At 44.5% G+C, this 13,491-nt stretch overlaps 1 protein-coding gene across 1 annotated transcript in view; it reads left to right on the plus strand.

The window, feature by feature from the left end:
* The window catches only part of Gadl1 (glutamate decarboxylase like 1), a 141,396-nt gene that overhangs the window by 19,583 nt on the left and 108,322 nt on the right, over nt 1–13,491 (plus strand). Inside the window, exons 6-10 of the mRNA XM_032910039.1 lie at nt 771–850; nt 999–1,053; nt 4,730–4,846; nt 9,866–9,930; nt 10,488–10,569. Of these exons, the coding sequence (XP_032765930.1) occupies nt 771–850; nt 999–1,053; nt 4,730–4,846; nt 9,866–9,930; nt 10,488–10,569 (399 nt within the window). The remainder of the gene's footprint in view (nt 1–770; nt 851–998; nt 1,054–4,729; nt 4,847–9,865; nt 9,931–10,487; nt 10,570–13,491) is intronic.

Consider the following 13,491-nt stretch of genomic DNA (forward strand, 5'->3'; position numbering starts at 1 on the left):
CATGGGATAGGCTTTGAATGGTGAGGCAGAGGGTCCAACAGTCCCTAACCTTGCCAGATTTTGTCAACAGGAAATAGGCTGCATCTGCCAGACCTATCTACTGACCTTATTCATGCCATACTGGAGATAGCCATTACCTATCAAGATTACCTTGATTCATGTGATGCTAGCCGTACTTCTACAGGTTTAATTTTAGCCTTGTTTTTGATGTTATAAAATTAGTCAACTGTCTGATCTCCATCTATAACTGATCCTTTTTTTCCCTAGGAAATAATTAAACCTTTCTCTTATCACCTTTGTGATAGCTTCTTGTCTCTCCTAAGAGGGTTTCAGGTCAGCAGTGGACTAGATTCGAAGCTTACATTAACTTGCCCACAGTACTGTCAACAAAGACTTTTCCTAATCTTCCAAAAGACCAAGGACCTTCAGTGACCAAGTCTGCTCCATGCATTAAGCCGGGTTCACACGTTAACCATTTCTTTCTGTGATGAGCTGAGGGCATTGGCTTTATTGATACGATGCTTTCTGGATTGGCAAACCTAGTTCATTATTTACTCAAGGTTCCAAAAATGCTGTTTTCTCTGACCCCAAAGTCAACTGCCTCTGCACTCATTAACCAGATCAGTCCAATTATCATTTACTTTCTTCTACGCAATCATGCTGCAAAGGCAGCGCTGAAGCTCTGAAGACACGGAGCAGCAGCTTAGACTGTAAATACGCGTTCCGTGCTTGCATTCATCTCTGCCCCTCCCCCCTCTCTCTTAATTCAGTGTCATTACTCCATGAAGAAAGCGGCCTCCTTCCTTGGGATTGGCACCCAGAATGTGTACTTTGTAGAAACGGATGGAAGGTAGGTAACAGGGGCAGAGGGGGTGGCACGGGGTGGCGGGGGCAGAAGCAGTGTGGGTGGAGGGGGAGAGCCTGCTGCCTTCTAAAAGCACAACCCTTGCCTGTTAAGTTCGGAGCATAACCGAATGTCTCAACTCTATACCCCTCAGAGGTAAAATGATACCAGAGGAGCTGGAGAAACAAATCTGGCAAGGGAAACAAGAGGTGAGAGTGTGGGTTGGGAGAGGCGGGAGTGGGCGGTACCCGTGAGGCAGAGAACGGCGAGAGAATGCAGACCACCAACCCTGTTGTAGCAGTGGGTGAGAGAAGAGAGTGTGTCATGGTTGGCACAGGGAAACTGGGTCGCTGTCTTTCATAAGTTCTGTTTCTTGGTGCACGGCTCTCTGATTTCTCGGGGATTTTCATTTCTGGGGTACCAGTCTGTTAACCGGGTATTATGGTGGTCTCGATCTCTCCCTGTCCAAACTTGGGAGATTTCTTCGTCTAGTACTTCTGTGGCAGAATGTTCTATCTTCCCGAGCTGCTCACATAGACAATGCTGGCGTGTTTACTGCTGGTGAAAGCCAGGCCTGACCATGCTTAGCGGATGTGACCCTGCAAGGCTGGTCTTCACACGAGTCTCTGAAAATGTGCTGGTTGTGCTCACCCCAGATTGCTTCTTGGGCCCAAACTGTTTGACGCACCCATACCATCTTTCTAGTCTTTCCTCCCATTCAGCTCCCCGGCTTCCTCCACTGCTAACGGAGCTGCAGACACACTTTAAACAGGCGGTTTATGCAAATGGTCTATTCTCATAGGCGTTTGTATTCGAAGATGGATGGGTTCATTATTTAAGCCTTAATATTATATTTATATTGTTACACTCTATCTTTTCAAAGTTTGTAAAATTACTTCACCCTGGTGTATGCTAAATTACTATATCTGGTCTAGAATCTATACTTAATTTTTTTTAAAAAAAAATTACATTTTGTTTAGTTGGTGGGATGAGGCAGGGAGTGCATGCCATGGTCCGTATAGAGAGGTCAGAGGACAACTTTTAAGAGTTGATTCTCTCCTTCTATCATGTGGGTTCTGGGGATCAAACTTAGATTTTCAGGCTTGGTAGCAGTCGTCTTTATTCTGTGAGCCATCTTGCTGGCCTTGGACTCTATACTTAAAAATCTGTTACTATTGTAGGTGTGTGTCTTCAAACCTACACACATCTTTTTAGTTACCTTCTTACTGTCTGTGTAGACGTCATTGTCTGGGGGCCCACAAGGTCATAGCCTCAATTGGGTTAAAATTCTCCAAAATATAGTCAGATTTTTTCTCCTTCCTTCGTTTTGTTTTTCTTACCGCCCACCACAAATACTTCCGTTTGGATGTTCTTTTATCTCTTCCTGTACGATTTCCTATTGAAGGGGGCTTTCAGGGTCCTAGGCGTGAACCATGGTGCAGACGCTGAGGGTCCTGCTGGTATAACTCATATTCTTTCTTCATTCCCTCCTTTTTTCTTAAGCCTTCCACTCCCCCCTCCCCTCCTGTTCTCTTTCCTTCCCCTCCCTACCCCTTCCCTTCCTTCTTCCTTTTCTCCATCTGACTGTCTATCCGCCTGCCTGCCTGCCTGTCTGTCTGTGCTGCCTTTACCACCCATCGTGTGCACTCACAGATGCCGTTAACTTCTTCTTCCCCCTCTGCCTCAGTCCCTTTCACTGCTCCAAATTCCAAGTCAAACCCCCTCCCCCTGCATCATTTCATTGATCCAGAAATACTTGAGTATATCTGCGAAGCATAGGCACTCTTAATTTTAAAATAGTACTGTGATTATAAAGGTAATTGTTTTTAATATAATAAAATATTCAGTTGATATTAAAAATTTCCCTCTCCCCTTTAAACCAATAACTGCTATATATAATATATAATGTAATATAATAATATAATATAATATTATATTATATATATATGATTTGTAGATTTGATAAATTTCTGGTAATCCACAGCTTCTTATGCCTTGAATTGACTGGGTAAGAACCCCTGGGTTTTAGCTCACTTCGATCTGGAGATTCTGACTCTCCTCTGCACTGTCTGTCCTTGTGTCTCCTAGAATGTGGTACTTGGACCTCCATGAGATTCAGATAGGATATCTTTTCATTTTTCTTTACATTTTGTTCTTCCTTGGGGAGAATACCCTCTGTTACCTTCTGTGATGACATTGATCAGTAGAACTTAGTATCATTGGGGTCTATGTCACACAGGGAGATAAGAATCTATTGTGACAACAATGAACTTCACCAAAGATCTGAGAGGAACTCGGTGCCATGCTAATGAAAGTAAAACAATTTTCAGAAGAAATAAAATGGACCAGAATGTCTCATCCCTCATATTCTAAAACCCTAGAGCTCATAGCTACACACAATCCCACAGTTGCCTGTAGATTGCCCTGTCACAGTAAGTAACGCACTTCTGCCATCTTGCTAGCATTAATGGGAAACACCCTTCTCTCCTCTTTCCCTGCCTGATTGGCAAGAAGCCGCTGCCATGTGCATTGTGCTTGGCCGACCTGACCATGATTTCTTTTCATCTGTGTGTTATACCCATTGTCTTAGGGTTCTCTAGAGTTGCAGAACTTATGGTACGTCTCTATGTATTGAGGGAATTTATTGTAATGACTTACAGTCTGTAGTCTAACTAACCCAACAATGGGTAGCTGTGGATGGGAAGTTCAAGAATATAGTTGCTTGGTCCCACGAGCCTGGTTGTTTCTGCTGCTCTTCTGTAGAAGAAGGCTCTGACAGATGTGCTGACAAGTAAGTGCAAGCAGTCAAAGAAGAGTTGAGTCTTTCTTTGTCCAATGTCCCTATGGAGGCCTCCAGCAGAAGGTGTGGCCCAGATTAAAGATGTGTACCACCCCACCTGGATCTAAAACTTGCTTTGTCCCAGGAGATCTGCTTGCCTCAGTCTCCTGGAATCAAAGGGCGTATTACTTTGCCTGGGCCTAAGCTTTTCATGGCCACTATGGCTCAAGATCTCCATGCCAAGATCCAGGTCAGAAACCTGTCTTCCAGCCTTAAGATCTGGATCACAGGTGAGCCTTCCGTTTTGGGATTGTAGTTCACTCCAGATGTAATCAAGTTGACAACCAGGAATAACCATCACACCCAGGATGTTTTTCTCATCCTTGGTCCGCTGACATCTGCTCGGTTTATAAGGTGCAAGCATCAGCTGTGTGAGGACCGGACCGATTCAGGAGTAAGACAGCTCCTCTTTCCCAGTGCATGCTGTGAATTTATCCATGGCTGCCCACCTGACATGGATAGCTCTTCCCATCAAGATTGCTCCCTTCTCTCTGTTCATATTTGTTCTGTGTCTGCACTTGATTGTGTTTTTGTCTGGCAGCTGTATTTACTTACGTAAGTAGACAGGCCTGTATGATTCACCCCTGGGGCTAGGTTTTTTGTCTACCAGTCCTGCCTGTTAATTGTTCGGTTGGGAAGGGCGCAGTGCGGTCTCTCTAAAAGGACAGGATGTTTCCTCAAGAACAACCAAGAAGCCTACAGAATGACTTTCTGTCATTTCCGGTGGTGTCGTCTACTTTGGACCTGGGCCGTTACCAGAACATGAACCTGAAGGACAGAATACAACAGACAGGACCTGACAGCAATAACCTTGTCACTAGCCATTTATCTGGTCCAGTGGAGGACCAGGTTATAGCATTTTCTCACTGCACTCAACTTGTTCATAATGACCAGAGGCCATAGAGTATGGAAGTGTCCCAACCCTCACTGAATCAACCATGACCCCCAAAGAGGGCCATTTTTCGTATATTCCATGTTCACAGCCTTCAACGGTGAATTTCAGAGTCATAGTGATGAATCTTTTTGTGATTGGCTCCTTTCCACAGGGGGCAGTGCCGTTTCTTGTCTGTGCCACCTCTGGTACCACCGTGCTGGGCGCCTTTGACCCCCTGGATGAGATTGCTGAGGTCTGTGAGAGGCATGGCCTCTGGCTCCATGTAGATGTAAGTCCATCGGTGTGTCTGTCTGTCTCTCCAACCTCTAAGTCCTTCCCTAGCTGCTCATACTCTCAGAATCTAGGAGCCTCTTACTTTGAGTTATGCTTCTCACTTGGGGAATGACCATGCAGTGACTTTAAGGCTTCCAGAAGATTCTAAGACCTTAGATCTGTTTTGATTTTTGTTGCAGTTGCTTCAGTTGCAGGGGGAACTGGCCAATAAAGTATCTTCCAGCTCTAAAATGATATGATTCCAATCAGCGGGAAAGTCCAGAAAAGAAAAAGAAAGTACCCTACCTTACATAATTACATGTCTTAATTAAAGCAGGGTTTAGCTGGGTCCGTAATGGAGAATTGTTTGAGGGAAAGGGATATAATTTATGTTCTTCATAATTTTCCAACTTAAAGGGTTGGATTTTTTTCTAATTCATTTCGTAAGTCCTGAGGTTGTTCATAATACATTTTCCTTTAAGCTAAAGGTAATTTTTATTACGGGTCTACTTGTTCGGGGTTTGAAAGTTCCACACGTTTTATTTCATCCCCTCCCCTCCCTGTCCTTCCCTCCCACCCTGCTTCTTTCTCCCTCCTCCTCCCTTCTCCCTCTTCCCCACCTTTCCCCTTTCTTTTATCCCCTTTTTCTTACTGTTCCTTTGTCCCCTCCCCCTCATCCCCTCCTTTCTCCTCTTCTCTGTACGCCAGGATTTTTCTGCAGCCTACTTTTAATAAGGGTACAACCTCTCCTTTAGCCCACCACCCAGCAGAGGTAGTGGAAAAGTTACTGGGCTGTGGGGGGAGTGGACCTGTTCAGCTATAGTTCTTCGGGGGTGAGCTCCATCTTCTTTGGCAGCAGTTCAGTCCCTTAGCAATCACCAAATCTGACTGAGCAGCTGCAGAGCCTAACCCTCTCAGCCAGCACACAGCAGGCACAAACCAGCGGCTGTTGTTCAATCCTGAAGGAACTGTTAGGCTCACCAACTGGCCTGAGGTGAAGCTAAGGAAGCAGTAAACTGATGCAGGAACCTCATGGTTCTTGGGCGAGCTTCTCTCAATGGCAGCTTGGTGAAGGGTAGCGAGGTGGAACATACCAAACCAGTGCTTAGTCAGTGCTTGCCTCCCAGTGTCTGTTTACACTCCTTCATCGGGCCTGCCCTTTCTCATGCCTGCTTTAGCAAGACATCGTTGGATATAACCAACTCCCCAAAGAAACTAAAACTCTCCACTTCACTTCCCCTTCTGTGTTTTCCTCCTCCTCCCCTTCCTTCCCTCCCCTTCGTTTCTTTCCCTCCTCCCTTCTTCCTTCCCCTCTCCCCCTCCTCTCCTTCTCCCCCTTCTCTTTCTTTCTTCTCCTTCTTTCCCCCCTCTCTCTTTTCTTTCCCTCCCTCTTCCTGTCTCCCCTCCCCACCTCTCCCTTCCTCATTCCTTTCTTTTATATGAAGCCTGACATTTGTGGGTTTGAGTATACCTTAGAGAAGGAATGGCTGAACATGTCTGGGAGGCTTTAGTGGTGGAGAGTAGCCAAGATGTAGCTTCTCAGAAGAGATATGGAATAGCTCACTGAACGGAAGATGGCCAAGCGTTAAGGAGATACACCACACATAATTTTATAGTTCAGCGCATTTTATCCTTCTGAAGTCAATTGTCTACAGAATGATCTAGAGAGAGCACTTGAGTCCTTGAAAGTCCCACTAAGTAGATGGTAATGTTGGGTGAAGCAGACACAGGCTCGCTGGAGTCACGGGGCTGATCACCACGCCAATAGCAATACTTGGGGTGATTCTTTGTGACTTTGTTAAGTGGAGCTTGTGTGTTCTTGTCTATTCACTTCCTAACTTACACCTTATTGATTTTTATCGCCTTAGAAGTGTGGCGAGACTTAATGTCCTAAGAGATAATGTGAAGTGAGCACTTTCGTTAACCATGGAAATAAGGAGAAACCATCAAATATGCCAGCATTCTCCTTAAATAGTCCACTCTCCTGAGAGAAACATCGATAGCGGTTACAGGTTTATGTGGAGCAATGGTAGCTACAGCAGCTATGAAATTGGAAACAATCTAAAGGGATTCTGTGGCTTAGACAGAAGTTGTAATTTATAGATGGTAAGAAAAAGATCTCTTTTTAATTAAAGGTTGACATTTGAATAAAATACTTCTTTGAGAAATAAGCTATACCAACCAATTGTATTTGCACATAGGAGGTGCCCAACTTAATGTACTTGCACACAGTAGGCATGTTGTGTCAGATTCAATTTGACAACAGCCTCTCTGAATAGAGGAAAGAAATCTGAATTAAAGAAACAAACACATCCTAACATTGAGACAGTTTTTATTCATCCTGTGCAGCGGCAGGTGTCTAATCCATTGGACAATTAGATTACAGTAGAATATAACTTATGTTAAGGAAACATTGTATACTCTACACAGTCGGTTAATATTAAAGGGACGACAAAAATCACAATAGTTGCTTTGACTTCATACACATTTCTAAGGACGTTAAATCCTTTTCCAGTTTTGTGATATTTTTCCCATCCTTCTCCATGAGAATGAATGTGAGACTCCTTCAGGGCTGACCACCTTTCTGGGGCAGGGGCTGGTGGCATCTTCTAGGCCTAGGTTCCCAGAGCTCCCCCTCCTTCCCTATGGCTGCCACAATTCCCATGGGAGTTTTGGGATACGCATTCTATCTATCTATGTCTTTTTTTAAAAATAGGGTCTTAAGAACTTGCTATATAGCCAAGATGACCTTAAAAATCCTTCATCCTCCTGCCTCCACCTCCCAGGTACTAGGATTACAGGTTTACAGTATCACTCCCTACGTATGCAGTGCAGGGGATTGGTCTCAGAGCTTCCTGAGTAGCAGACAAGCGTTCTACTTACCAAGCTACGTCTGCAGCCCATGTTGACTTTAACTCATGTGCTTGGGAGACTTCGAAATCTTGTCTCTACTCTTGCACCCACCTATATCTCAAGGCTTGCTCTGTTAACGTATCAAGAAGGAAATAAGAGAACAATACGTTGTGATGCTTACATGGACGAAGACCTCAGTGACAGTCCTTACTTAGGGAGGGAGAAGGTCAAGCCATCCCACTACGACAGTGATTGGTTTGATGTTGTAAGTTCTAGACTTGGGCGCTGAGGAAGGGGACTAACTAGAGGCAGGATAGTGGCATCAACAGGGTTATTTATTTATTTGTTTGTTTATTTGTTTCTCTGTTTAAATCTATTGAGAAACAAATTTGTCCACGGACACTCCCTATCCTGCCCAATGACTTTGTGAACCAAAAAAAGAATTCTTGCAATCGTAAATTTAAATATGTCTCAGAAGGATTTATTTAGGGGGTGAAGAAGAGTCAGGGGCTATACAGGGGGCCAGGGACAGTGCAAACGTTGAGAACAAATGAGGCTGGTGAATTGCAGCAGAGTGTGTGTGATGGGTGTGACCGATAGGTCCTGCTTGCTTCAGGCCTCAGTCAAATCTGGTCTTTATGAGGCCTGTGGGATGGGGCAGCATTGAGAAGGTGGATATAGGAAGAACTGAATGCTAAATGACAAGTCCAGTGTATTAATCCTTTACTTGGAGATTTGGGCATTCACCAAAAGCAGAAGTCAAGGTGTCTTCGGGGATTCTGTTGAATCAGGGCTGCAACGGAAAGGATTTCACTGAGAGTTCAGGGTCTGAACCTTGAAGATGTGTTCACTTGAAGGGCTGCACAGAAGCCAGACCCTGGGGTAGGTTCCTCTGTAAGCACATATGGCTCACGACCTCACCCTCGGCCCTGCCGTGAATGGAAGTTACTCCTAGAAGGGATTTAATGCCACAGGGTGGCTGATGCTGTATTATCTTGGCTACCAGTGGGCAGCTTTCGTAGTACTCTGAGAGCTGTAAGAGTGCCTCATTTCCTTCCTCTTCTACCTCTAGATTGCACATAATCCTGCTGCTTTTTAACACACGGTGGCATTTATCTATCTACCTTTGAACTTACTATTGAAAGAAAATAGTGTCTGCCTGCTAGGCAGCTCTTGAACTCAACTGTTGCCTGAAGTATCCCCATGCCCCCTCAGCTCCCCGTGTTATACCCTCTCATCCAGCTAAATGACCACTCTGACTAAACTACAATGGTGTCTAGTGAAGAGAATGGGCTTGGGGTCCCCAATCTGATTTAATTACCCATGATACCCCAGAGTATCTACCTAGTACTTCAGAGCCTTAGTTTCCTGCAGAAGCGGAGATAACTCCATCCTCCACAGAATGCTGTGGAATTTCATGGGGGAATCTCAGAGTGTTCAGCAGGGTGCGAGGTCAACTGCCCTGAGAGTCTCTCCCTGCAGTCGCCTTTCATTGTCTTATAAAGTTCTGTATCATTTTCAAGAACCAGATTAACTACCACGTCCTCCCATTTAGATTCCTCCCTGTTTCCTTCCTGCTCCCTTCCCGTGAGACTTTCCATCCATGTTCTTTGCCTCTGTCCCATTCTCTGGCACTGAGGACGTCATCTCTCCAACAGACCACCCCCTTAAGTTCCAAACTTCCTCTCTTTTGTTCTCCTACATTTTGCTTGCAAATATTTCTGGAAACCACTTGGCCAAAAAGATCTGATTTTCCTTAGAGGATAATTTTCCACCTACCCAACTCCCGTTGACCTTCTAGCTACTTTGCCAACAATGTCCTCATTCATGCACGGACTATTGGCCTTTGGTTCATGACTCACAGTCCAATAGGTGCAGCAGCAATGCGAAGATGTCATCTGTTCTAGATCCAAAGCATCAGGTGGGCACGGGCTACGTCTTTGTGACTTCTTTTTGTCCATACAAAGCTCAGTTGGCTATTAATGTACCAGTTCCTTTATGATGTGTGATTTTACATCTATGAGTCAATGAGGACCCATCACATGATCAGACTCCCCAGAATTCAAATCAGTACCCATGATATCAAGTGAAGCACCAAATGGCGTGTGGATTTGCTATGGCAGGTCACGGGTAGGTCATTGACACTGCAGTAACTGTTTTGGGTATACAAATATCTCAACAGGCCTCTTGGGGTGGCTCGGCTTTGGTGTCCAGGAAGCACCGCCGGCTCCTGCATGGCATCCACAGGTAAATTTAGTCTCCCGTTTTGCACCTTAACTTTTATTTAGGGAAAAAGCAATTGTTGGAATGTCTCCATCTGAGGGGCATTTAGAAAACATGACTGGGGGGAGTTGCTCAGTCAATTAAGTCCTTACAAAAAGATCTGATTTTTGTCCCCCAGGACCCATGTGAAAAGCACACACATGTAATCCAATGTTGGAGACGCCATAGGTTGATCCCGGGGACTTGCTTCTCTGGCATCCAAGGCTAATCAGCCTACTCTAGGCCAATAAGAGACTACCTCAAAAAACCAAAATGGTGGATGGTATCCTGAGGAATGATGCTGAAATTTGACCTCTGGCCTCTACACACACACACACACACACACACACACACACACACACACACACACACACACAACCCATCTTTTTCTCAAACAAAACACCCCCTAAATTGTTCCCATTCCTTAGATGAGGAATCCCATAGATCGTGCTAACTTGTATAGGAGATCTCAGTAGTATTTCCCTTCTCCCTACATCAGCTAGCCAAGCCCCTCTCTGATCCCTCTTTCTTTGACACTACAGGGCTGACTCGGTGGCCTGGAACCCACACAAGATGCTGATGGCGGGAATCCAGTGCTCCGCTCTACTTGTCAAGGACAAATCTGTGAGTTTTCCCATGTTTTTCAGCAATCTAATGCACTCAATCTCCACATTTTTAGAGGTTCCACTGTCGCTCATTCCTTGATGTCTTGGACTAAGTGTAGATGATCCCCAGGAAATGGCCATGACCTTGAAACAAAAGATAAATAGACTCAGATAAAGAGCTTGTCCTTCTCTAGTAGCCTTGTGGATTTGATTGAGGCATTATCTAAATCTTATCCATTACAGCAAAATGGTCTCTTATGCCCTCATTTGGGTTATATTTTAAAACTGGGCTTTAAATCTCAATCTCTCTCTCCTCTCTCTCCCTCCCCTCCCCCATCCCCTGTCTCTCTCTCTCTCCCTCTCTTGCTCTCTCTTGTTCTCTCTCTTCATCTCTCTCTTAGTTGAGTCTGGGATTTAAGTCATCTCAAAAGTTCTGCTCACTGGGAAAGTGGAACAGATGATGTGTGTCACACGTTACCTCAGATGCTTAATATGCTAACTGGGGACTTAGCCATCTGTTTCTCTGGGAGGGCATTAGTTAAGGGGCTGATCTCTGAGTGCAGGTTTACTGGGGGGTGGCTTACTCAAGCTCTTTCTGGAGTATGAAGAAGAGTTGGTTGCTACTCTGGATGACTGAAGCAAGTGGGACAAGGGCTGCTGAGCTCCTCTTGGCCAGAGGCATGAACGTCATGCTTCGTTTGGGTTAAATAAGGATCCTGTGGGAAGTGGCCCAGGCTGAGAAGTGCCACTTCATTCTTAGAAATGCCTCCTCAAGATCTGCGTTCAGTGTGTGGGTGATCTTTCCCAGCCGTCTGTTTACATCAGAGGGGACTCCCTTTGCCAACGGGAAAGTCATTTCTGTTATTTTTTTTAAGGAGTTTTATTGCAAACAAAAAACATATTTAAAACTTGAAGTTTTACTCTTACGTGTGGAGATATGTAAATGGTTTTTCTTTCTTTCTTTTTAACAAATAAATGTGATATTTGTACGTTAGCACCCTGTGTGTTTTGACATGGTCAAACAGAATGTCCATCCAAAATCAAGAAAGATTTTGTGCCTACAGCAGTAGCAACATTCAGGGATATGGTCTGCCTCCAAATGTTTTGTTAAGTTAGTTCTAGACGGCTGTTTGTAGGTTGGTTATGGTTGACTGCCTTCACAGTCTGGATAGAGTTGACTCTCTTCATATGTTGGTTATAGTTGAGAGTCTTCACACGCTGATTCCACTTGACTGTTTTTATGGGTTGGTTATAGTCGACTGTATTCACAGATTAGCTGTAGGTGACTGTCTTCACAAATTGGTTATAATTAGCAGTGTTCCCATTTGGTTATATGTGACTCTCTTAATGAGCACTTGACCCTTTTGGTTTAAGTTTTAAAACTGTGAGTTGATGGTATTTGTAACTGGAGGTAGTTTAAGATTATCACGCCATTTCAAGTCAAAGAACACATTCAAGTTACTCACAGATGCATATTTAGGACAGGATGGAAATCGGTGTAAACCCAACTTCCTCTTGGACTAGATTCAGGGACGGAAACAGCCCAGATGCACAGCGTGCCAGGCATTTGGCATTTCTTTCTCCCTCCCTCCCCAACCGACCTGAATGACAAACTATCTGTTGGAGTGATGTTCTCAGAAATGGAAAATTTAGACGGAAAGTTCTGAGTACTCTTTATATAACTCCCTAGCTGCTCTGTTCTTTCTTCTTCTCTCATCATATTTGAATGACCTATCAAAGAATCGGCTCACATTTCCGTAAGCAGGCAATTATACTTCTGAATCAGACACCTCATTAGTACGGGTTACCTGTTCATGCTTTGAAAAGGAATTCTTTCCTAAATTGCAGTGATAACAATGGTCTCTGCCCCCATGGCGTGATGAAGAGGGCAACAGAGTTGAATTCACTGTGCATGGAATTAAGCAACTGAAGCAATGTTTTCTCGAGGAAAAACTCATTCTTTTCCTTAAATGGATTAGAAACCTCAGACGGGGGTTGGGGGATTTAGCTAGAGCGCTGGGGAAGCACAAGGCCCTGGGTTGGTCCCCGGTCCCCAGCTCCAAAAAAAAAAACCAAAAAAAAAAAAAAAAAAAAAAAAAAAACCTCAGACGTGAGATGGGGAAACGTCAATCATTTCCAGAAGTTTTTTCTTTGAGAGTGTCTGCCTTGTTTACACCTGCTTTCTCTGTGTTATTCATTTTATATCCATTCATTCAGTCTCTCAACCAACAGATTTGACTGACCCAGATAGGCCCTACACTGTACTTATCCCAGGAGCTGGGCAGTGGATAAGAGATGTGTCCCACAGTCAGAGTTTATCAGTCAACAGAACGGGCTTATTTCCCTCTTTGTGTGATGTGTGCTTCTGTAAATACATGTGTGCAAATGTGCTCACTGTGCAATAGCACGAGACAAAGGTTGACCCTGAGGTGTCTTCTTCAACCACTTCTCAACTTTATTGTTTGAGTTAGTGTCTCTCACTGAACCCAGAGTTTGCCGTTTCTGCCACACTAGCTGGCTTTGAGCCTCCAAACTCCATTGGCCCCCTTTCACCAATGCTGGGAGTATAGATGGGCACTGCTGTGCCCTGCTTTTGTGTGGATGCTGGAAATTTGAACTTAGGTCTTCCTACTTGTGCAGCAAGTGCTCTAACCACTGAGCCTTCTTTCCGCCAGCCTCACCTATTTGACCCCGTGCTTGGTGTTTTGATAGGAGCACTGAAGGACATCAAGGTGCCTTGGTTCTAAGTGAGGTAGCTGTTACATTCTTGTTCTCTTCTTATCGTCCCCAGTGCCCACCAAACAGCTTCCCTTTTGATCTGTTGTCATCGTTCTTTGATGTATGTGTCATCAATGTGGCCAGTTTGACTCAGAGCAATTCAAAACAGGCTTTGAGTCTCTGATAAAGACGATCCTCATGAGATGAAAATTCCCCCCTCCTT

This window comes from Rattus rattus, chromosome 8 (assembly GCF_011064425.1).
Source record: "Rattus rattus isolate New Zealand chromosome 8, Rrattus_CSIRO_v1, whole genome shotgun sequence".
Taxonomy (NCBI): domain Eukaryota; kingdom Metazoa; phylum Chordata; class Mammalia; order Rodentia; family Muridae; genus Rattus; species Rattus rattus.